At 46.4% G+C, this 22,677-nt stretch overlaps 1 protein-coding gene across 3 annotated transcripts in view; it reads right to left on the reverse strand.

Annotated features, from left to right (window-relative positions):
- Positions 1 to 22,677, reverse strand: part of HNRNPR (heterogeneous nuclear ribonucleoprotein R) — an 872,346-nt gene that overhangs the window by 482,553 nt on the left and 367,116 nt on the right. For all 3 annotated transcript variants that reach the window (XM_069622744.1, XM_069622746.1, XM_069622745.1), the window contains one exon: positions 16,423 to 16,536. In XM_069622744.1, the coding sequence (XP_069478845.1) occupies positions 16,423 to 16,536 (114 nt within the window). The remainder of the gene's footprint in view (positions 1 to 16,422; positions 16,537 to 22,677) is intronic.

The following is a 22,677-nucleotide window of genomic DNA, read 5'->3' on the forward strand; positions in this document are numbered from 1 at the left end:
AATGTCTGCTGATTGTCAGTTCATTGGCGTGGGCTCCTCATCAGTGAGGAGTCCATCACTACTGTTTTCTCCGGCCATAGTTATCAAAAGGGTTCTCTCTTCAGAAGGTTATCCTCGCAGGCCCACCACAGGAGATCCTGAACGACTGCTTGGACCCTGAAGTATGCAACATGTTTCCTGAGAACTAAGACCATAGGGTCCTGAGGGCCCATTAAAGGGATCCCATTCTCAGGCGAGAATCTGGCATCAGAAAAATTCAGGATGCCATGAGGTCGAGCAACCTCAAAATCGAAGGCTGGTAGATGCTGGGCCCTCTGAAATTTGGAGCTCATCTGTAGAATGTCTTGCAGCCTTACCTCGGGTGGTGAGCTCTTTCCCAAGAGTGTATCCAGTACAGCTCTGATGAACTAGAGCTTTTGAGAAGGTGTCATATGGGACTTCTTGTAATTGAGGTAGAACACGAGTTGATCAGCCAATCATCCAGGTAGGGGTAGACGTGAATCCCCGCCTCTCCAGAGACTCGCTTCCACCACCACCACCACCACCAGTTTGATGAAACCCCTCAGAGCAGAGGTTAGCCCGAATGGCAGAACTCAAACTGATTATGAGACCCGCCAACGACGAACCGCAGGTATTTTCTGTGCTTTAGATGGATTGGCACATGAAAATAGGCATCCTGAAGATCCAATGACACCATCCAAACCTGGAGTTGGCGGTCCTGAAGTATCTAATGTCTGACCATCTTGAACTTGTCCTTCCTGAAGGATTTGTTCAATTATCTAAGTCCAAGATGGGTCTCGGTCCTCTTTCCTTCTAGTACCATCCCTTGTTCCCCCCCACTACAGGCACCGGTTCTATAGTGCCCTTCTCTAGCAGGGTCAACATTTCCTGCACAAGGCGCAGATCTAGAACCCTGAAAGAGTGACTTACCGGTGGATGGTTATGAGGTCTCTGAATGAGAGGAAAGCAGCAGCCATGGGCTATGCTTTCCAATGCCCAAGCATCCGAAGTAATGTCTCACCATTTTTTCAGATGATGCGACAGTCTGCTTCCCACTGGTGATTTGTGACTCAAAACCTCAAGAGGTTTTGAGGCGGCTGATGCAGTGGCTGTGGGTAATGATGCCGGCTTCGCATCTCTCCCTCGTCCACCACGAGGGCATCTTCTTTGGCCAGACATTCCTCTTGCCCTTCCAACTGAGTAGTAGCGAAAAGATCTACCCATCCAAGGCTGTCCACTCGGGCGAACTGTCCACTGGGGCAAAAGGGCTGAGGCTGCCTAATAGCGGCACAAAGATTTGGCAGCCACCTTCGAGGTCAGCAACCTCAAGGCTCTGGTCAGCCTTGTTGCTAAAAAAGGTGAGACCCATCAAAAAGGCATAGAGGAGTCTAAATTGTAAATCCAGACTTCTTCAACCATGCAAATCTGCGTATTACGGTGCTTGTTGCCTTAGCGCTGCTGATGCGGTCAGCAGAATCCAGACCCGATTGAAGAGACTCACATGGCTTCTTTGCCGTCTCTAAGAATTGCCAAGAAACCACCTCTTTCTTTCCGCTCGGGAATGTGCTCTGCCGCCACTGAAATAGTCCCATAGAGTGAATGAGAATTTTGCTAGGGCACATGTTGAGTTGGCCGGTTTAAGAGCCATGTGCCCTGCAGAAAATATTGTGCCCATCCATCTGGAGGAATTGTTGGATAAGCTGCCTGCACCACCAGCCTCTCCGGAGTGGGGTGTTTTGACAACTAGTCGGGGTCACTACAAAAGATATTTTTTGGTCAGGTTTTTGTTGACTGCCGCATTAGTCTCTGGCGTTTCCCCAATTTGCTGCCACCCTTTTTTGGAGACCAATATGAAATGGCAAAAATAGGATCCATTTGCGGACCCTTATCCAGGATGTCCATCGGATCATCCTATTCAAAGGGCAGGGTAGGCCTACTCCACCCCATATAGTCTACAACTTTAGACATTAGCTGTATATATGTAGCATCTGCATGCTCACCAGCTTCAGGTCGACCAGCATCTAGCTCTGGTGAGGAGTCTACCCCACTGGCAATCTGGAAATTATCATAAAGCTCGCTTAATCTAGATTCTTCCGAAATGAAGCTCTGAGGCACATTAGACGTACCAAATTAAAGATAAAAATGTGCATCATTGTCCGACGGCTCATTTTCCTCATGAATAGAGAATGAGATTTGAAAAATGCTTTCCTTAGTTAAGGAATATAGGTCTTGTCTGGGATAGGCATCGAAGGCTTAAGGAACTGTAACTTCCATGCTCGAGGAGTCAAAATCTTTTTCGGCTTCGACAACGCCATTGGTTTAGATGGCGAGGGTGCAGCCGGCGTCGAAGACCTCGACTTAGGTTTTGACTTATGGCTCCAAGGATCCTTCAATGAGCTGTCATCACATTGAGGCCTTGACGGATCTTGACGAGGCTATGCCTTTCATCCCGGGCTCGAGGGCGCGTGGGATTTGGCTCGAGCCCTTTCCTTACCGGCTTCTTTGGAAGGCGCCGTAGGAGCATGACTTGCATAGGGTTTTTGCTTTTTAAATACTTAAGCATTTTGGATCTAAATGCTTCCCATTTGTCAGGTGTGGAGCTTTTTGTGGGACAAGATAGCCTCTCCAGGGAGGTGTCTGACAACTAAGTCGAAGAAGGTGACCTGCTGTGCCTCTTTCAACCTTGACTAGGAGTGGTGGGAGCCACTCCTCGATCTTGGTCTTTTAACCTTCCTTCGAGGAGAGTCGCCTCTCTGCTCGGACGAAGGTTTCTTCGACGGGGTAGTCAATGGGGATTTTTTGGGTTTTTTACCTACCACCAATTTCCCCTTTCACTCCTTCAGAACCTTTCCGGTCATTGACTGGCACTTGGGGCAGGCCAAGGTCTTATGCTCCACGCCAAGACACCACAGAAAATCTTAAGTGTGGGTCAGTTAATAACATCTTAGAATCACAGTACAGACACTTCTTGAACCCTGCTTTCGGGGTAGCAGCTGTCATGGAAGACGACATTATCGCGAACAACAAAAGAAGCACGCCATAGATTCTCAAAGCATTAGTTCTCTGAAAAATGGAACTGAAGCCTGCCATATATACCTTCAGCGATGACATCCTCGAGACGGAGGCCCTCGAGGGACATCAGGTCAATGGCATCGACAGCGTCCACTGCCGAAAAAGAAAATTCCAAAGCAGTTGAAGCTGGATACCGAATATCAAAGATGAGGAATACGTCCGAGGACAATGCTTTTGATGGCAAACCTAGTTCTGTGACCTGCTGGATGCATACATATGTGCAAGTGGTGCTCAACCCATGAGCTGACCCCCATACTCCTTGACATTCTATTTTATCCTGTAGCTTTATACCAGCTATCCTCTAAGCGGGATGCAGGCAAACTACAATATTCCACCTAGTTTGCCCAGTGCTCGGTCATCCACTATGCTTAATCTTACTTTTTCCCCCCTCATATACTTCATACCAAAAGCTAACTAGGCGTTCATGCAAAGCAATAATCAATAGTTCCATCCAGTCTGCATCTACAGATCTACTGAAGTATCGTACACTGTAGTTGGCGTCCACAGCTCGCTTTGCTCTATGATTATGATTGCATTATATATTAGCACCTGTGGGAGAGAGATGTTCGGGAGGTTTCTCAGATATTTGCCAATTCCCTCTACCTTAGACTTTGCTGGATTTTGAGGACTTGATTTTTTTTTAACCTGAAGAGAGACCCTTTTTACCCACCCATGGATTTTAATGTGATTTTGTACTTGGTTTCTTTTGGTTTTGGAGTATGACAAACTCCATAGGCATCATCTTTTACATTGTGTGACAGCACCTTCAGTGCATTGACACAGGGAAGTCTTTCAGATGTCCCCCAAGGTTTAAATACCTTCTATGGGATAATCTACTGTTTCCCAGAGCAGTCAAGAGAAATTGACTTTACTTACATTTGTAACTTTCTAGACCCAGCACACACTATTTTACAATAGGGTGCTGGAGGGGTTACTTCGTATCCCTTTGTCTAGCTTCTCATGTAACATTTATGTTACCTTTCCTCGATAAATAGCTGGTGGCAGTGGTTTCCTTTAAACTACCATTGTGTTTTTACCGCGGGCTGCGTTCGCAGCCACGGTAAAGCACCCATGTGTGCCATTTTTGTCAAAATGGCCTTGGTCTTTTTTCGCCATTTCTTTGTGGCAAGGTACCTCATGAGATTTACTCTGCATGCCAAACCAGGTTTGGTCCCTTTGTTCGTCTTGTCTTTGACAGGCTTCACAAGTGAAACCCGCCTCTGGCTCCAGGGTGTCTGGCGGGGGCAGGCAGTGAGGGAAGTTCCCGAAACTCCCTGTGTTTAGTCTCCTAGGAGACAGGAATGCACTCTTAGGTGATTGGCCAGCGAGCTGGTTGAATTTCCAGAGTTGCTGCTGGAAACCGAATAGCCAGGGAGAGGAACACCAGTTTGTGTGCGTTGCTTTTAAGATGGCCAAGAGCTCCAGGAAGATCCTTCGGACTCCCAGGAAGCAGGACTGACCGATCCCCCTCAACCGCAGTGTTGCTATTTGCGGTAGTCGCGAGTAGCTGAAACACCGACGTGCCACTTGTTTGAAGTTTGACGGTTGCCAGGGCCTTTTTGTCATAGCCATTTCTTTGTGTCCATTCATGCAGCTAACCCTTTAACATTTTACAGACTCACCCAGGGCTTGCAAAGTCCATCTGCCCAGGCACATAGTCAAGGACATTTTATGAAGGGCGAGTACCATTTGCAGGGGGAAGTTTGAAACTTATGTAACATTTAATTTGCAGTAAATATCAAATAAAAAGGTCTCACTGTGCATGACTGGCCCATGGGTGGCAGCAGTGTGCCAAACATACAATGGGTTTGTGGTGACATGCACCCTTTTACAGAACGTTTACATCCGTTACTATGGGTCGAGTGCATTTCTTTTAGATCAAGTAGGTGAACTAAGTTACTCGACTAGCAGGTCTAGCAGAATTTTAAATAAAATGCCCGACTCATCTGATGGTTTTACTCCAGCGGTACACAAGAATGGATGTACTGATGCTCATTTTGTGTCTTGTGTACAAATAACTTCTAGTGACATTAAAAATATTAGTATAAAATTACTAATCAAATTCGTTTGTTTGCCAAAGAAACAGTATGTAATTAGCAAACTCTGCTAATCAATTTTTGAAAATGTATGCCTTGGTGCTAGATTGGGTTGAAGGTGGCGGAGTGTATGGGTGGTGTCCAATCGTTTGAGTTGAGGATTTTCTGGAGCACCAGTTGGCGACTAATTTTGGAGCGGTTAGACATAGTGGGAGGGAACAGTGCAGCAGTGGCGAGATTTGAAACAGGAAATCTACCCCTGTAAGAAAAGAAAAAAAAACCCACAGAAGTAAAATACAGGTGTTGTAAACCTGCAGTTGCAAGGTTCAGAACTGCAGACAAACCCCTCGAATCACTGTGGTAAGAGAAAATTTAGGTGTGGTAGAACACAACGGTAGCAAGATTTAAACTGCAAACCCACCCCTGGAAACGCTCCAGGAAGAAAGTATGTTATGTGGTATTGGAGCGCTACCAGATCGGAAATGGAAGGAGGGTTGGGGGCGGGGATGAGTTAGTGGGTCAGAGGGAGAAGAGCAAGAGCTTTGACGTGCTGTTTGCAGCTTCAGTTCTGAGAAACCCGTCCGCAGGACCGTGGGAGGAACATCCAGTCGAAATAACATTACCACAGGTAACTCATCTCCGTCCTACATATACTATGAAAAGTTGGTCATCCTGACAAACCTTGGCTGTCTGAAATGTAGTAACTAAACACCCTTCTAAGGCCGTCGAAGCTTCCCTTCTTTTGATGGGTAAGGGAGGATATAAAGTCGGTAAGAATATCCGTTGCGCTAGGTGACATTCAGGCACTACTTTAAGAAAAGATGAACAGACTGAACATTACCTTATCCTTGAAAAAGGACGTAAAAGGTGGTTTTGAAGACATGGCCTGTAGTTTGCCAACCCTATGGGCAGACGTGATCGCTAACAAGAAGGCAGTATTAAGTTTAAGCATCCTCAATGGACACAAATGTAAAGGTTCAAAAGGAGCCCGCATGAGGGACTTCAACAATAAAGTTCAAATCCTGTGTTGATCCGATAAAGAAAAAGAAAAAAAAAAAAAAAAAAAAAAAAAAAAAAAAAAAAAAAAAAAATCGGTGGACACAAATGTTAGTCCTTTTAGAAACTGTATGACAATAGGCACTTTAAAGTACGATCCCTCATCAGGAGGCAGATCTCTTGAAAATGGAAAGTGCTGCTAAATAGCCTTTGACTGGCCACTTGTAACCCCGAATGGGTTAAATGGAGTGAGAAAGCAAGAACAGCAGGAAGTTTCCATGTGAAAGGATCAACTTTCTTTTCCCTGCACCAGCTGCAAAACTTGTTCCAACGGCAGCGGTATATGGATTTAGTTGCTGTTCGAGCCCAAAGTAACAGCTCCATCAAATGTTCAAGAAGGTCCCAAGCCTTTTATCTCACCCTCTCAAACACCAGGCGTGAAGATTGAGAGTCCTGATCTCTTGGTGAAGAATAAAACCTCCCTTTTGCTAGAGTAGTTACTCCCTTTTGGGGAAGACAAATTGGCAGGCAGATGGCCATCTTTGGAAGGTCCGGGTAACATGTTCTCCTGGCCCAAGCCTGAGCAATGAGGATCATCGTTTTCCCAAACTTACTCAACCTGAGGACATGAGGAATGACTAGTGTTAGGCAGAAACCTGTGCAGTTCCCTCTGGAACCACTGCAAAAGATTTAGGACCACAGGTGGTTGGCAGTAAACCCAATTGGTAGCAGTCTGTACCACCCAGATTTACCTGGTAGCTGTGGCTGAGCAGTCAGACTTCTCTCAAGAAGTTAGGCAGTATGCAGAGTATTCACAATAGGTCAAAAGAACACAGTAGAACAAGCAAACACTGACCAGAGCTTGGTGTAAAAGAGATTTAAAAACACATCTAGTAATCACACTGGCACTAATATCAAGCAGTTCAAAAACACGGTCACTAAAAGATATACACTCCCTTAAACGGTTATTAGATAAGACTTAAGTAAAGCAACACTTCTTTTCAGACAGCGGTGAGCGCTTAACGAAGATGGCACTCTAATAACTTGGTTCACAAGGGAGAGACAGGCAGAGCAAAGATAGAAACAGATCCCAACACTTTCGGAAGAACACAGTAGGAGAAGAAGGCAGGTTAAAACCGTAAAGTCAAAGTTCAAGAGGCCGGACCCACTTTAAGAGGCTGTGGACCAAATGTGTCCAAGGTCACACGGTTGAAAAGTGCACAAAAGTCTCGCAAAAGGTTCAGAAAGAGTTGGACCAAAAGAAAGGGACCAGTTAGATGGTCAAGGCGGCCAGTCCAGAAGGTTAAGGGGTTATTGTTACCATGTAGCAATCTTTAGAAAGGGAGGCCTGGCGGACATGGTACCTTAAAATGGTGAGAACGCTCCAGCGGGGGCAGTTGTTCCTGGCAGCGGGTGCAAGTCAGTGCTTCGCCCGGGGGAAGAGAGGATCTCGTCGTGGAGGAAAACAGGAGTCTGTTGCACTGCCAGGGAAGAAACCAGCCGCGGAGTTCTCAATTAAAAGGAGCGGTCCTTTTATTCGCGGTGCAAGGTTAAGTGGCTATCCGGTTGCCGGGGTGCTTGGCACGGGCAATTCGACCACTTGGAAGCAAAAAAGGTAAACTGGTTGTGCCCACCAGTCAAGGGAAGAAGACTCTCCGGCAGGGAGATCTCCTCTGTCGTTAGGAAGTGGTGAGTCGGTTCAGCAGGGCTCCACCGGTGGTGTCGTAGCAGGTCGGCTCAGCTTCTCCCTCTTCGGATTTTCAGGTCCTCGGGCGACTTCTGAAGTTCCAGTCCCAAAAGCCCTGCTTTTATGCAAGAAACCCCCATTCATTCAGCCTAGCTGTCAATCAAACATGCTAAGTGGTGAGCGGGGCGGCTCACCACTTGGGCCAATCACGCAAGAGTGACCTGAGTTGGCAAGGCAACTTAGTCCAAGGTTCCTAACCCCCCTCCAACACCCACTGTGGTACCCAGACAGAGTGGCACCACTTTGGAGGGCTTCTGTATAGAAGCCCGCCAAAAGTGGAACAAAGGTCTCGACCAACCGGTGAATTAATATTAATCAATTAATATTAAATAAATAAACCGGCGGTATGTTAGAGGCTATGTTAAAAAGTATTAGCCTCGAACAATGGGAAAATCCCATAGAGATATATTCGCGGTCGAATATAAAGAGTAGTATTCACTGCCACCAGCCAAAACTCGACGAGGGGGGACGGGACAGTGCCCCCTCGAACAGATCCAGGGGCAATCGAATTGCCCCTACCAGTACGTCCACAATATGATGGTCTGTACTGGTTCTGTTAGTAATTTGGGACTAGTAAAGCAAATGGTGACTTTACATGCCCTGGGAGACGGTAGTCAGTCCCAGGGTATGGAGTCTATGGTGGGGGGTCACTATGACACCTCTGCGTTAGTGCACGGAGGGTGCTGTGTAGCACACATAGTAAAAAACACATGAGACCCTATGGAGTAAAAGACCCCATAGCCCATAAAGCACATTAACATTCAACGGAACACCACAAATCATGTCCAAGAGTGGGGGGAAAAAAATAAATAAAAAAGAAATAAAAAAAAGAAAAAAGTCTCGCTCTTGGCAGGAGAAAAATACAAACTCCATAAATCCAGCAAAGCTGCTGGGGGACTCACTAGGTTAGGAAATTCAGCCTAAACAGAGAATTCTCCCTAACAACTAGGACTGGTGGAAACTCTCAGGCCACTACGAACGCATCCCCTAGGGCACTTTGAGGCAATTCCCTGGAGCTGAACTGCATGCACTTCCTATTGATACTGGTTATAAACCGATCCACTTGAAGGATTCCCAAGGGGTGAATATCTACAGAAGGGCTTCCCGAGCTAACTCCCACTTGTGGGAGATTGTGTTCTGCCCGGGCAAAGCGTCCACAGCCATGTTTTCTTCACTGGCTAGATGTACTGCCAGAACAAAGATTCCTTCTATTAGTGTCGAGAACCAGAGCTTCATTGCCTCTGCACAGAGCCAGTGACCCCCTACGCCCCACTCGCTGAGGTAGTACATGGCCACTGTGTTGTTGTCTGTCATTATGAGGACACTCTTCGCCTGTATCGAGGGCATGGAAGTCATCAGCACCAGTCTGATTGCGCTCCGCTCCAAAAGGTTGATATTGAGTCTGGACTCCGACGACCAGTGTCTGCCGACTGAAAGATCCTTCATGTGCGCTCTCCCTCCTGTGAGGGAGGCGTCTGTCACAACTGCACGTCCCAACGCAATACACATGTTATACAATGCCTATCTCAGGGCGCAGCAGGAAGCATATGGCTAACTTGCACATATAGGCTAGGATGAAGCTAGGCATGCAATATTAATTAATAAGCGTGGTGGAGTTTTATTGGAGTACTGTAGTTGAGTTTGCAACACTTGCTGTAGTTGGTTTGTCTCCGGCAAACAGAGTCCACCTGCTCAAAAGGGAGCTTCCCTTTGCCTCCGGCCCTTTTCCGGCTGCCAGGGCATGGCTGCCCTGTGAGAGACATTCTTGTAGGGTATTCACGGTCACATGGTGTCTTTCTCCAACCAATCCAAGCAAAGTTGGGCAGGCATTGAGCTAGAGAGGGAGGGGGAACAGGAAACCAATGTTTAAATGCATTCCAGGACCGGATGCGAGGGCGCTTAACGAAAGGCGTATTCTAGAGGGCGGCATCAAAGGGAAAGCAACTGGTGATGCAAAACCAACAGTAGCGAGATTCAGCATAGCAGACCTACATTCGGGAAAGTCTTAGCGGGGATTAGCTGCAGAGGGTAAGTGCAGCAGGGCTGGGGCATCAGGACAAACTGGCCAAGAGGGATGGAAAATGCCCAGGGCACCGCCCTTTGCCCTTCACAAGCTGCCCGGTCAAGGAAATCCCTTGCAAGGGCTTGTCAGGCCCCGAGAGGACTCCAGAGAGCTGCTGTAGCAGAGAACTGCTACATAATTCATGTGCAATTCTATTTGCAACGGTGATCATCTTTCTGATGCTTGTATCTGCTTAGATTCACATGCTTAGCATAGGCCAACATCTAGTGGCCTTGAGGACTTATTTTCAATACTCTGGCCTGGTGGACAGTGGTCTAGAAGGTCAAACTAGTTTAGCGACAGGGACAACTCGGCGCTGTAGCCAAACCAGTACAAGGTATGGGAACGAGTGGTCTAGGCTAAGTATAAAGAAGTGGTGAGCTTGTAAGGGGTCCCTAATGAGCACACAGTGAAAAGTCAGGGAACACAGTTCGACAATCTAGGGCAAAATACATAACCCCTGTAATGGAAACCATTAGTATGCAACACTACAGGTCCACAGAGATACCACACTAACTTTTGAAGTCCATCCCCAAGATGTATGAGGCCTTGTGCCCAAAAGTTCAACGGTCCACACAGTTTTGAGAGATAAGCAAAAAAATAGTGTAGGGCTTCTGGGGTCCAATGAAGAGTTCCAAGGACAAGTTATTCTAGCTAACAAAAGTGTCCAGTGTTTGGAGTGCTTGCGTAAGCAAGCAATGGCAAAGCCAAACTGTTGCAAGAGTTTCTAAAAGTTACCAATCGGTTAAAAAGGGGCAATAAGGGTTCAGGTAAGTATCATTAGAACTCAACCCCCCAGTACGATTCTTTTTAGTACTTGGCAGGGGTTCTGAAGAGGGTCCAAGGTCCCTTTTCCCACCGTCAGCTTAAGCCCTTGATGCCCAGGGCTTGCAGGTTTGAGCACTTCTCTGGTCAGCGACAAATGCTGGTGCAAGGTAATCAGGTTGGAGAATGCAGAAGAACTATGCAGGGCCCCTCAGAACATGACGATGGCTGTTTTGAACGATGGCCCACCAATGCATGGTGACAGGGAGGCCAGGGGGGTTGGGGACACTTGCTGCGGTCAGACTTCACCTCCGAACTCTGGTCCCCTTGATGCTGGGACCACAAAATTTGGCAGAGGTGAGTCTTGTAGCATAAGCTGGCACCCCCTCACCCCCGTACTGGGGTGTCAGTTTCCACATAACAAATGAGCAAAAGCCAGTGTGAAGGCTTCACTGCACTGCAAAAATAGCGTTAACTGTACTAATTCCTCACGAAAAGAGGCCCCCAAACATCATGAGGGTAAATTCCATGGTAAAGCCCATAGGACTAGTGACCCTCTGGACCCAAACAAGAGGGTAGTTACCAGAAACCACCATTCCAAAGCACTCTTGGCAAATGTGTGGGGGTGTGATTAAAGGGGATACCAGATTCAAGGTTAAGCCTTCAAGGATCCCAACTGTCTCCTTGGGCTTGATTCAAGGGGGAGAAGCTACAATGACAGGCGCCAGCTTTCTCTCTCCAGCTGAAGAACCCACTGTGTTCAAGCTAGACCTTTAGTGTCCCTGGGTCTGTGGGAACAGAACAGATTTCTAAACATACCAGACAACCCCAAATATTATAGGGGCAGTACTTGTAAATGGTCATACCACCTGCCATCAGACACTGAGGCCAACATTACTGTGGTGGATGAATGTTTTTTCAAACCTGGGGGTGTAGCCCAGGCAGCCATAAGGTTCACCAAGCTTGCAGGAGGCCCTCTCCAAATGTGTCCCATAATGCCAACCACCATGATATTACGGTCAGTATTCTTGTCAGTGTGCACCTTTTAGGGTACGGTTAGGAAATTATCTGAAGAAACTGGGTGTAGTGTCCAGCATACACAAGCCCCCTAGTAAGAAGAAAAGGCGGCTGCTAAGAAAGCACAAAGGCCAGGAAGGCAACCTTAAGAGACCTTCCACTGGGACCAAGGAGAATTCCAGTGTCTCCAAAGGAAAGAAGGGCCTCAAGCCAAACATTCCTCTCAAGGAAAAGAGCTACTGTAAAAGAAAAGCTCCAGGCTACCCCAGTGATCACCTCCAGCAGAGGCCGAGTTAACAGAAAAGGAATCTGCAAAGTCCCACCCACTGGTGAAACGGAGGAGCAGATCCTCTTTGCCTAGCGGATCTGGCTCCCAGAGAGCATCCTGAGCTGCGGCTTACTTGCAGAAGGTCACCCTGTGGGATACACTTTGTCCCCTGTCAAAGTAATCCTCTCTTGAAGGCCTGCCTGACGGACACGAGCCTGGGAAGCAGACTACTGGTAGTCTAGCTAGAGTGGGCTTTAGCCCCTTTTAGTTTGTCTATAGTCAACCAGTCAGGGGCCGCTTGGCCCCCAATTAAAGGTCTGGCGAGGTCGTCACCTTCTAAGCCAGTACGAATTACTGACTATGTGCTAGGCCTCAGACAGAGGATGGCACAGCTGATGACTGAAGCTTCTGAAAACCCGAAGGCTGGTGAAGCCCTGGTCAAGCAGTAGCATGACCAGAAAGCTAACAGTGATGCTCACTCCGGACCAGCTAGTTTGTGCTCTGATCCCAGTAAAACAAAGTTTTACAGGACAAACGGACAGGAAGTCCTGTAGAGGTCAACTATTTGATGGACTTGGGCAACCCCAAGGAAGCCCCTGTGGTCTTTCAGACCAACCGCCTGAAGGCCTATGTCCCCAGACCAGAGATGGGAGCTTTGGTTCCAGCTTTTGATCAAGAAAAGGTGGTGAGTGAACCTCTCCAGATCTTCTAAAAGGACTATTCAGATGGGACTGTAGAATAAATTCAGCCCTCTTCTAACCCGATACTGCAGCAAAAGCAGGAGTGCAAAGCTGTTAATTCAGTTTGCCCCTCTGCTCTGACACCAGGCCTGAACCCCACCCACCCCCTCCCCTTGGGACCAGCATGACCTCGACAACGGTGTCCCTGTGAAAAGCAGAGGCTTCAGGATGCCAGACGGAGAAATCACAATAGAGAAGGTCAACAAAATGCGTGACCTTGGAGTCATAGAACACTCCACAAGTCCATGGGCTAGTCCAGCGATACAAGTACTAAAAGCAGGGATCAGAGAATTCAGGTTTTGCGTGGACTACAGGGCCTTCAACTCAGTTGCCAAGACTAATGCCCATCCATTGAATGGAAAGATGAACTGGTGGACAAACTTAGGTCAGCCGGGTTCCTCAATACATTTTACTTGCCGTCGCGCTATTGCAAAATAGCCATGAAAGCCGATGCAAAGGAAAAAACAGCTTTTCCTACCCCCAGAAGAAGTCTATGAATTAGGCTACTGTTTGTTTAGGGAATCTATAATCTTAAAAGGGGCTGTTTTGTAACTGCATGGTTCCAATCCATGTTCCAAGTTCTAGACAGGTAACTACTGTTGCCTGTCCACATTATTACTATTTGCACAAAACCACTGACACTTTAGGTCAGTTTGAGATCTGTAGCGCTAAAGAACTTTGTTGGGATGTTTACTCCAAATATATGTACTGTATAAATTCAGAACCAACAGCCTGGGGTTTCGGCTTGTTTTTTAGTCTCATGAATAAATAAATCCATTTGGATATGTTTGCGATTATTATTTGAAACATTGTATTGACCCATGTTAAGGCAGGAGCTATCCTTGTACAACTATCAATTTCGGTTTGAAAAAGGCACCTGCCACTTTCCAAAGATGAGGTCCTGAATGGGCTAAAGAACTTCTGCATGGCATACCTGGATGACAGTGTTCAGCCCCACTTGGAAAGAGCATTATTCCCATCTTGAAGAATGATTGCAGGCTAACAGGCCAATGTTACCACAAAGGCAAGCAAATGTCTAGTTGGTCAGAGTAAATTGGTCTACCTTGGGCATGAGTGGGCTGAAATAAAGCCCTTACCCTCACCACAGAGCAACGGTGCAGGTGCACAACATAAGAATGCTGATGGTCGCTTCAGAAAGTAGGACAGACTGGAACCAGAGATCCATCCAGGAGTGGATTAGATCCTCCTATCCCTTATTCTGGGGGGGACAAGTGTTAAGCAGATTGTTCATTGTTATGCCAAATCCCATCTGAGATCACCCCCTCCGCTTCCCTCCACCCCCTCATATTTCTGCTGGACTGAATGAGTGGAACTCTTTTCCCCACTCATTCTTTTGCTCCGACCATGGGATCCCTTATTTTTACTTTATGGTGTCATGCTTTCCTCTTCCTACTTTTGCACCACAGAGCACCTTTCATACAGTGTTGCTGGGAGCCCTTTGTGCTTTCCTGGTTTGACTTTGTTCTTCGGCGGGAATCCTTTGTAAAGCCTGCCACGGCTCCAGTGTGTCTCCGAGGACAGGAAGCAGGAAACTAGTCCAAAACTGTTTTTTGTCTTCTGACATGCCTGCCTGGAACCAGTTTCAACTGAGGCTGGCTGTCCTGGAAGGACAGCCACTCCCCAAAGTTTGAAAGTTGCAGGACTGTTGATTGGCTGGGTTCCTAGATAAACTGAGGATCCGGAGGCTGAAGACAAGTCGACAACACTGGAACAGAAGAACCAAAGAATACGATTACCAGAGATGCCTGCAGCACCTTCCAGTAACCAGTGAAGCCAGCTGAAGTGACCGCTGAGGTACTGACCCAGTTTTCAAATCAACAGGGCTCTACCTTTGACCAGTGGGCTTAACCAGTTCTAAGACGACATGCAATTTGAGCCAGGGCTTTTGGAAAACACTGTTTGAGATCCTAAGGGATTGGTTCTGTAGAGAGGATATTGGGTTCGAGATGGTTTATTGGCTTTGGCTACAGAAGACTTAGCGGGAGGAGGGGGTTTGGAGGTGGAGTATCCTACAAAGGTCTTAAGGATCTCCTCCTCTTCTTCTCCTGGTAGTATACCGCATCTCAACTGGGGTATTTCCCCCCCCCCCACTCCCTCCCCCAAGCACAACCCTGTCCAGGTGATGACTGCGCGCCTTAGGAAATCAAACATGCCACCCGCAGAAAGTGAAGACATTAAGGCCCTAGTGTTGGACAATCAGAACTTTGTTATCTCCAATGGTCCCAAACCAGTGAAGAACGAAACTAGAGATGCACTCCATAATTAAGTTCTCGCCTGGCTACGTGCATGTATGGGGCCAGGTGTAGTGCGTTCCTCCGATCTGAAATTCCTACGCAGAATTAACCTGGCCAATTGGTGCTCCCAAAAGGAATAGTGACTGTATTGTTGTAGGATGTGGAGCTGGTACACCTGCCTATGTATATGAAATTGTGTAAATACCTGCCTATGGGCTCTACTAATCATCTGATTGTTATTATTTGTAAGCTTGAACTTCTCTTCTCCTGTGTACCAATGGGACTTTCCAATTCTTTATGATGTGTGATTATTTTACCAATGTTATGTTCTCCCTATTTCAATTCCGTTGATACTTTCCTGTTATTATTTTTGTTGCATATATTATATTTATACTTGTTTTTTAAGTTCTGTGTAGCGCGCTGAGGCCTAAGGGTTTGTAGCGCTTTATAAGAAATAAATTCAATCCTCCCTCACTCGTCCACCCTCAGGGTTGGGATCCGAGAGCGCCAGCACTTCCCTGTCCCCCTGAATAAGAGATTCCCATGGTCTTGCTGGGAGAATACCCTCAGGTTTCTCACACTGTTCCTACGGTTCTGCTAGTTTTATGAAACGCAAGTACAACAAATAAAATAAGTACCCATCCTTCTAAGTGAAAAGAACCGCAACAGCGGAACTGTGAGGCCCAAGCTAGTCAGCATTTTGAGTACCACAAAAAGCAGGTGTGACTGGTGTCTTGATCATCTCTTGCAAATGAACTATCAAGACCTGGACGTCTCAACCCATAGGGGCTTAGGATGTTGTCTGGTATGTATGATCAAGCCATTGCACAAAGGACCACCCAACATAGAAATTCTACTAGTGTACAAAATCACTGATTCTTCGATTTTGAGCCCCAACAAGGCTTGATAGTCCTTTAGAGTATACAACTCTAAAAAATTCCATTATAAAATAGATCAGAAAAACTTTTTTAAAAAAAAATCACTGCTGAAGAAAAGGGATAAAAAAATAAATAAAAGGAGAAAAAAAAATCTGTTTTGGGTACAAAAGAAATCTCTAAACAGCAAGAGTTTAGACCCAAAACATCCAAAGACCCACTTGTCAGAGATGCCCCACAAAATGAAAAAGAAAATTCGAAATGGAGGCCATTATAGTTGGTGCAAATCATTAGGGGAGTCCTTTCGTTTCCTTTAAAGTGGCAGTGTGCAGGAGGGTCTTCAGGACACCGCCCCACCAACCACACTTTAACAAAGACCAATATTCAATCTTTTCATCTCCAGGCTTTCTAACATGAGATGACAGCAGTCCCTGAAAAAAAAGCTTTTGTTCTGTAATGGGCTTACAATAAATTGATTTTCACAAAAAGGCGTGATTTTCTTCAAACATCTCTAGACCCAATACTATGAAAGATTTTGCTACACATAAAGTCTTTAAATTCCAACATTAAAATAACAATCCACACTAACCTCTGTGCCAATTCCTGGCTGGGAGCCTGAATAGACTGCATCTGGAGGAGGCCCTCCATATTTCCTCTGTCCAGTAGTCACATCCAAAGTGTAGCCCGTTCTTTCTAGCAAAGACTAAAAAGTTGTAAACATTAATAGAACACAGGGAATTTGACATCAATCCTAAACATTAAGGTATCAAAGTAAAATAGGACAAGACCCAAGGACTTGGTGAAATATTACATTAGAAATGATCGAAGGCTGTTAGTCGATGTCTTCTCAGATTTATTACAATGATAAAGTTTGCATTTCAGAAATGTGTTCTCTGTAGTACTCCTTTGTATGCCAAAGCCCAGCTTGTCACTTACACAATAAACTAGCTGTGTAACTGCTGTTCTGATCTTCTCTAAAGGGGTGCATTTGTTCAATATAAAAGAGCTATTGCCACTTTTTACAAGGAAAAACAGACACTACCATTTTCGTCACCTGCACTTGCAACTAATATTTACAACTAGAGGTCTGCCAGTAGCTAGTGAATTAAGTGGGCGAGGCGGGAATTGAGTGTAGAATAGGACAGAAAAGGCAAAGTGATGCATCCTCACTTACCCTGCAATTCATTTCTTTTGGGGGAGTAGTGAACAGTTCCAAAGATTGCCAAAGCATAGACACTGCTCCTATTCCGCTAGCCCCTCTGCCTACCAGTACAGGGGTATCCCACTGTTATTTACCCTAGATGGGTGCTCAACCAAAGGGGTGTGTTCAGGACCGGCTAGTGGCAGTGTTGCATTGTTTTATGGTGCCCAAATCCTCACCTTAATCTTTCTACAAAGTTGCACCAGAAGCGGCTGTGTAGTAGCCATGATGAGCATCTTGTTTTATTTATAAACCACTGACATAGTTGGCCTTCTTCCGCATGTTTGGCTGTGTGGAGTGTTCTGAATTTCAGTTTTAAGTGAATATTCGTCCGAAATCCAGATATTCGGCTGAATACTTCCTGAATACTCCCACAAGGTCGAAGTCCACTTTTTTTGATTAACAATCCTCACTCAGATGATAACACAGCTAGTGTGGTACAGGCTGCAGAAACCAAATACACTCTACCTATTAGCTGCCACCTGCCCAAGCAACCGTTGTGTACAGAGCCTGGCTGGCTATAAGAACTACAAGCTCTGCCTACGCTGACTTTTTGGAGGGACAGATAAAAACACAGTCAGAGGTTAGAAGTCTTCAGGGAGCCAAGACAGCCAATGTCAAATGAGTAAAGTATAGGGGAGCTGGAGTTCTTGAAGGCAAGTAAAAAGTCTTGCAAAAACAACAACCACTGTTGGGCCACAAACTGGGAGGCTTGTGATGGGCAAAGCTGCAAGCAACTCTGCAAAATGTAACACAGACAAGACGCAACTGAGAGCTAGCAATGCTACACAGCAAGAGGCAAGTACCCCTTAGTTCACAGTACCTTAGTTCTGAAGAAAGTGGTTCCAGCTGGCTTCTGTTCCTGTGTAGTATGGCTGTTCCTGGGCCTCAGTCATGGGTATTACCCAAATTGACCTTTTGCACTATTCACCTAATTATAATGGTCCAAATTGACCTTCTGCACAATTGACCTTTATATTATTTTATATATGTATTGGGTTGGTTTTGAATTATAAATATGGGGGGATTGCGGGGGTTACCCCCGCATGTGTCCTAATTGACACAAATTAGGTCAATTCTCCCGAGGTCAATTGTGAAAAGGTCAATTAGTATACAACCCAGTCATGGGGACAAGAGGGATGACGTCTGGGACTCCTGCACTACGATTCGAAGGTAGGCGGCAACAATGGGCAAACTTCAGTTTGAGGTTTCAGCTTCTTGTGAATAGCACCACCGCAGTTCTTAAATTGTGGGCTTTCCTTGCTTCTGGGGTCCAGCACTGTAGAGGTCGTTCAGGCTTGGTTAGTCTTGCTTCGAGGGAGTCCGGAGGATCTTCCTGGAGCTTGGGTCCGACTTACAAATGATACTCTATTCTGGTGTTCCTTTATCTAGCAATCCGTTTCTGCAGCAGCAATGGCAGTAGAGCCAGCTCAGAGAATTTCCAGATGAGAATCTTGGGGTTGATTGGTCCCACCAACCCAAGGAGAGAAGTCGTCCTTTGCAAGGCTTCTCTAGTCGAGGCAAATTCAGAGCTTCAGCACTGCAGCAGGGCTTCACTGGGCAAACCAACGGTCCAGGAATTGCAGTAAGTGTCTCTTCCAAGTTCTTCCTCGGATTCCTTCATCCAGTGGTCAACTATACCTTCTGTCTAAAACCTCGCATTTTATGCAGGTTTCTACCATTAATTTGCAGCCCAGCTGTCACTCACAGCAGGGTGGCTGTCCAAGGACAGCCAGCCAATCACCTTTGGGTGCATTCCTGTAACCAAGCACAGGGAGTTTTGGGCACCTCCCTTGCTTCCTGCCTGACACGCTGGAGCCAGTGGCAAGCTTCAGCAGTGAACCTCGCCAAAGACCAAACAAACCAAGGCACCAAACCTGATTTGGCATGCAGAGTACAACTCAAGAAGGACCTGGACAACAAGAAATGGCGAAAAAAGACGACCAGGGCCATTTTGACAAAATGGGCACCTCTGGGTGCTTTACTGCAGCTGCAATTGCAGTCCGCAGTAGAAACACAATGGTAGGAAAAAGTAAACCTCTGCTACCAGCCATTAATTGTAGAAAGGCTAACAAACATGTTACATGAGAAAGTAGACAAAAAGGGATACTAAGTAACCCTCCAGCACTCTAAGATAATGTGTGCTGGGTCTACAAAGTTACAAAAGGTAAGTGAAGTCATTTTCACTTTACTGCTCTTGGAAACAATAGTTTAACCAAGAGAAGTTATTTAAACCTTTGAAATCTGCAAGACTTCCCTGTGCCACTGCACTGAAGGTGGTGTGTCAAAAAGTAAAAAGATGATACCTATGCAGTTTGTCAGACTCCAAAACCAAAGTAAACAGTATTCAAATTAAAGAAAAATACATTAATGGGAAAAGGGTCTCATTCTCTCCAGGATAAAATTAAAAGTCCAGTAAAAGATCTGGGGGTCTCCAAGGTAGAAGGGAATTCGCACATTTCTGAGAATTCTCCCCGATAACTGTACTCCAGTAAAACCCCACCACTCTCCGAATATCGTGTACATAACAAAGTTATACTAGGGAGCCATATCTTGCATTTTGTGGGCAGGAAATGAGTCACAATAGACATTGTGAAGATTAGCAATGTGTCTCATTTGGATAGATGTTGAAGATGAGCCTTGACTCACATTTAGATATAATTGTCAAGATTAGCCATTCATCACATTTAGACAAAATCCTGAAGATTAGCCACCGAGAAGAACAGAGTACCTAATGTACTAACTAGCTGTGCCTGCTCCCCTCCTACGCACACCCCTTGTACTATACACATCCAAGGGCTAGCCAAATTACACACAAACCCAACAAAACTGACAACAACCAACTCTGGCACTGGGCCTCAGCCACACGCTTAAAACACGCCAGTGCACACATTCAACCCAACACAGACAGTTTCTCCTGGTTCTGGACCTATCCCTCTACCCCCGTAACCAACCCAGTCCTTTTTCTTGCAGAGCCACGTGAGCGCCTTGAGACTGCCCCTGGGTAGTAGCGGTGTGCAGTAGAAGTCAACACAACAAGAGGAACTATGCACTCACTTATGCCAGCACAGAATCACAGGAACAGCCGCCTTGACCAGGAACTGCAATTTAAGCCCTTTTCCTGCCCCCCCACTGCTTCCACTTATGCACGGTCTGGCAGCCCAAAGAAGTCACTGCTTGCGCTTCCCCTCCCTTCACCACTCCAACCCACATCACCTGATAGACATTGGAACTGTAGGCCTTGGCTCCCTGGTGGCCCAAAACAAGCAAAGCGGTGCATCCCATGGCCCCATTCTCTCACCACCCTACATTGGAAAGCACTTCCTTTGCAAGGATTTAGGGAAGATGACAAAGGGCGCAGGGGGGAAAAAAAAGAAAGGCTCGATGGATTCCTTCACCAGCTCTCAGACTCCGGCGTCAAGTACACCCCCCCCACACTCCAGCGTGGCTTCACCGCCAGCTGGTAAGGCTAGAGAATGTATTTATTTCCATTCATAGAGCGCACAACTGCCCTGAGGCATCGTGGCGCTGTTAGCGCAGAAAATTCACTTAGTACCAGATAAACAGGTACAACTCTGATACAGATTCAAATACATCTTGGACAGTATTCATGTTCCGCGATTACAATAGAACAATGAAGTGGATGCAGATTATTTGAATAGTATGGTTTTCAGGGTCTTTCTGAAGGCTATGAGGGATGTTTCTTGCCTGGGTGGCAGTGAGTCCCACGTCTTTGGTGCTTGCACTTCGAAGCTGGTGCCGCCTGCTTTAGCTCGGTTGTATGTGGGAATTGTGTGTTGGAGTATAGTTTGCGCTTGGGTCTTAGTGATTGGGTTAGAGGTTTCCGTTTGGCCAGGTATGTAGGAGCTGTTTGGGATAGGCATCTGTACGTAATTTTGAGTGTCTTGAACAGAATATGTTCTTTGATCGGGAGCCAGTGATCCTCTTGTCTGGCCTGAGAGATATGCTCTCACCTAGGTATACTGGGAGCAGCTCTGAGGGCATTATTTTGCGTAATCTGTAGTCTGTTGATGTTCTTTGCGGAGGTCCCTAGCAGGAGGACATTGCAGTAGTCCGGTTTAGAGCCTATGGTAGCTCTGGCAATATGGAGACAGTTTTTGAGGAGAGATGGGGTTTTACTGCATTGATGATTTTAGTGGTGAGGGCTGCTAGAGGAGATATAGTTCAATTGTCTATTCATAGATAGGGTGGAGTCCAGGAAGACTCCCAGGGTTTTTACTGAAGTAGAGACTGTGATAACTGTTCTCTATGTTGAAGTTGCTGTATTTACTGTCCAATTTTTTGTAGGGACTCCTTGGTACCTACAATCAGGATCTGTTTTGTCCCCATTGAGACAAAGGCCACTTGCCACCATCCACGCCTGGGATGATTGCATACATCTGTTGTAGGGTTTTGAGGTCTTTCTCATAGTCACCAGCTAGTGGGATAAGAATTTATGTCATCGGCATAATTGGTTATGCTGAGATCTTCTAGGTTGTTGAATAGTGGGAGGGTGAAGAGGTTATAAAGGGTGGGGGAGGTGCATGAACCCTGTGGCACCCCACAGCCAATGGGGGACGGGATGTCTGATGCCTGGTCTTAGAAGAACCTCATGGCTCGGCCTTCCAGGAAGGAGGTTATCCAAGTGGTGGCTTCTTGTGAGAAATGGGCGGAGGCTGTGAGGTGTTTTCCTAGTGTTTTATGATCGACCAGGTGGAATGCTGCAGACAGGTCGAGAAGCAAGAGGAGCGCGGACTTGCCCTTATCCAGGTTTCCTAGAAACTGTTTTTTTAAGTCTAGAAGGGCTGACTGTGCTGTGCCGCGGGTGAAAGCCAGATGGTCTCTTGCCCAAGATGTTGTGCTTTTCCAGGTAGGACTGTATCTGCAAGTAGGCGGCCTTATCAAGAACTTTCAGCAGGAATGGCACAGTGGTAATGGGTCTGTAGTGGTTAGGGGAGTCAGGGTCGAGTGTGGGCTTTAATAGTGGTCAGACCCATGCTTCCTTAATGGAGGATGGAACCGTGCCGGAGATGAATGACGCATTAATGAAGGCAGTGATGAAAGGGGCCAGTACTGTAGCAGTCTTATTATGTTTGCCAGGCAGATATCGCCCTCACACAATGCTGGCTGTATGTGCTTCATGATTAGTAGGACCTCTCTGAAGGCAAAGGGGGTCGGGGTTTTGTACTGGTATCGGCGGGTGCAGGTGATTTAACACCAGTGTGTGCTGGGGGCACAGCCTTGGGTAGGTTGTGGAGGTTGGCCTTGATTTTCTCCTGTAGAAAGTTAATCTTGTCCAGCATTGCATGTTGGATGTCGTCACACCATTTTTCATCCTTAACAGTCTGATGGATAGACTAAGGGGGGGGGGGGGGGGGGGGGGAGTGGAACAGCCAGTTCATTGAAAATGGCGAATAGTTCCTTGGATCGAGATTGAGCGCTCTCAATTCTGGAATTGTAGGCAGCGGCTTTTGCTTTGGAAATTGCATTTTTATACTGCTTGGCGATTGGAAGATCTGATTCACGTGTGGAAGCAGAGGGGTGCGAGTGCAATTTTTTTCAGGGCTTGTCTTGAGTGCTTTGAGGTCAAGTAGGTCTCGTTATACTAGGAGTTGGCATATTTTATACTTTTGGCTTTTTTTG

This window comes from Ambystoma mexicanum, chromosome 11 (genome assembly GCF_040938575.1).
Source record: "Ambystoma mexicanum isolate Mex_15411 chromosome 11, UKY_AmexF1_1, whole genome shotgun sequence".
Lineage (NCBI taxonomy): Eukaryota > Metazoa > Chordata > Amphibia > Caudata > Ambystomatidae > Ambystoma > Ambystoma mexicanum.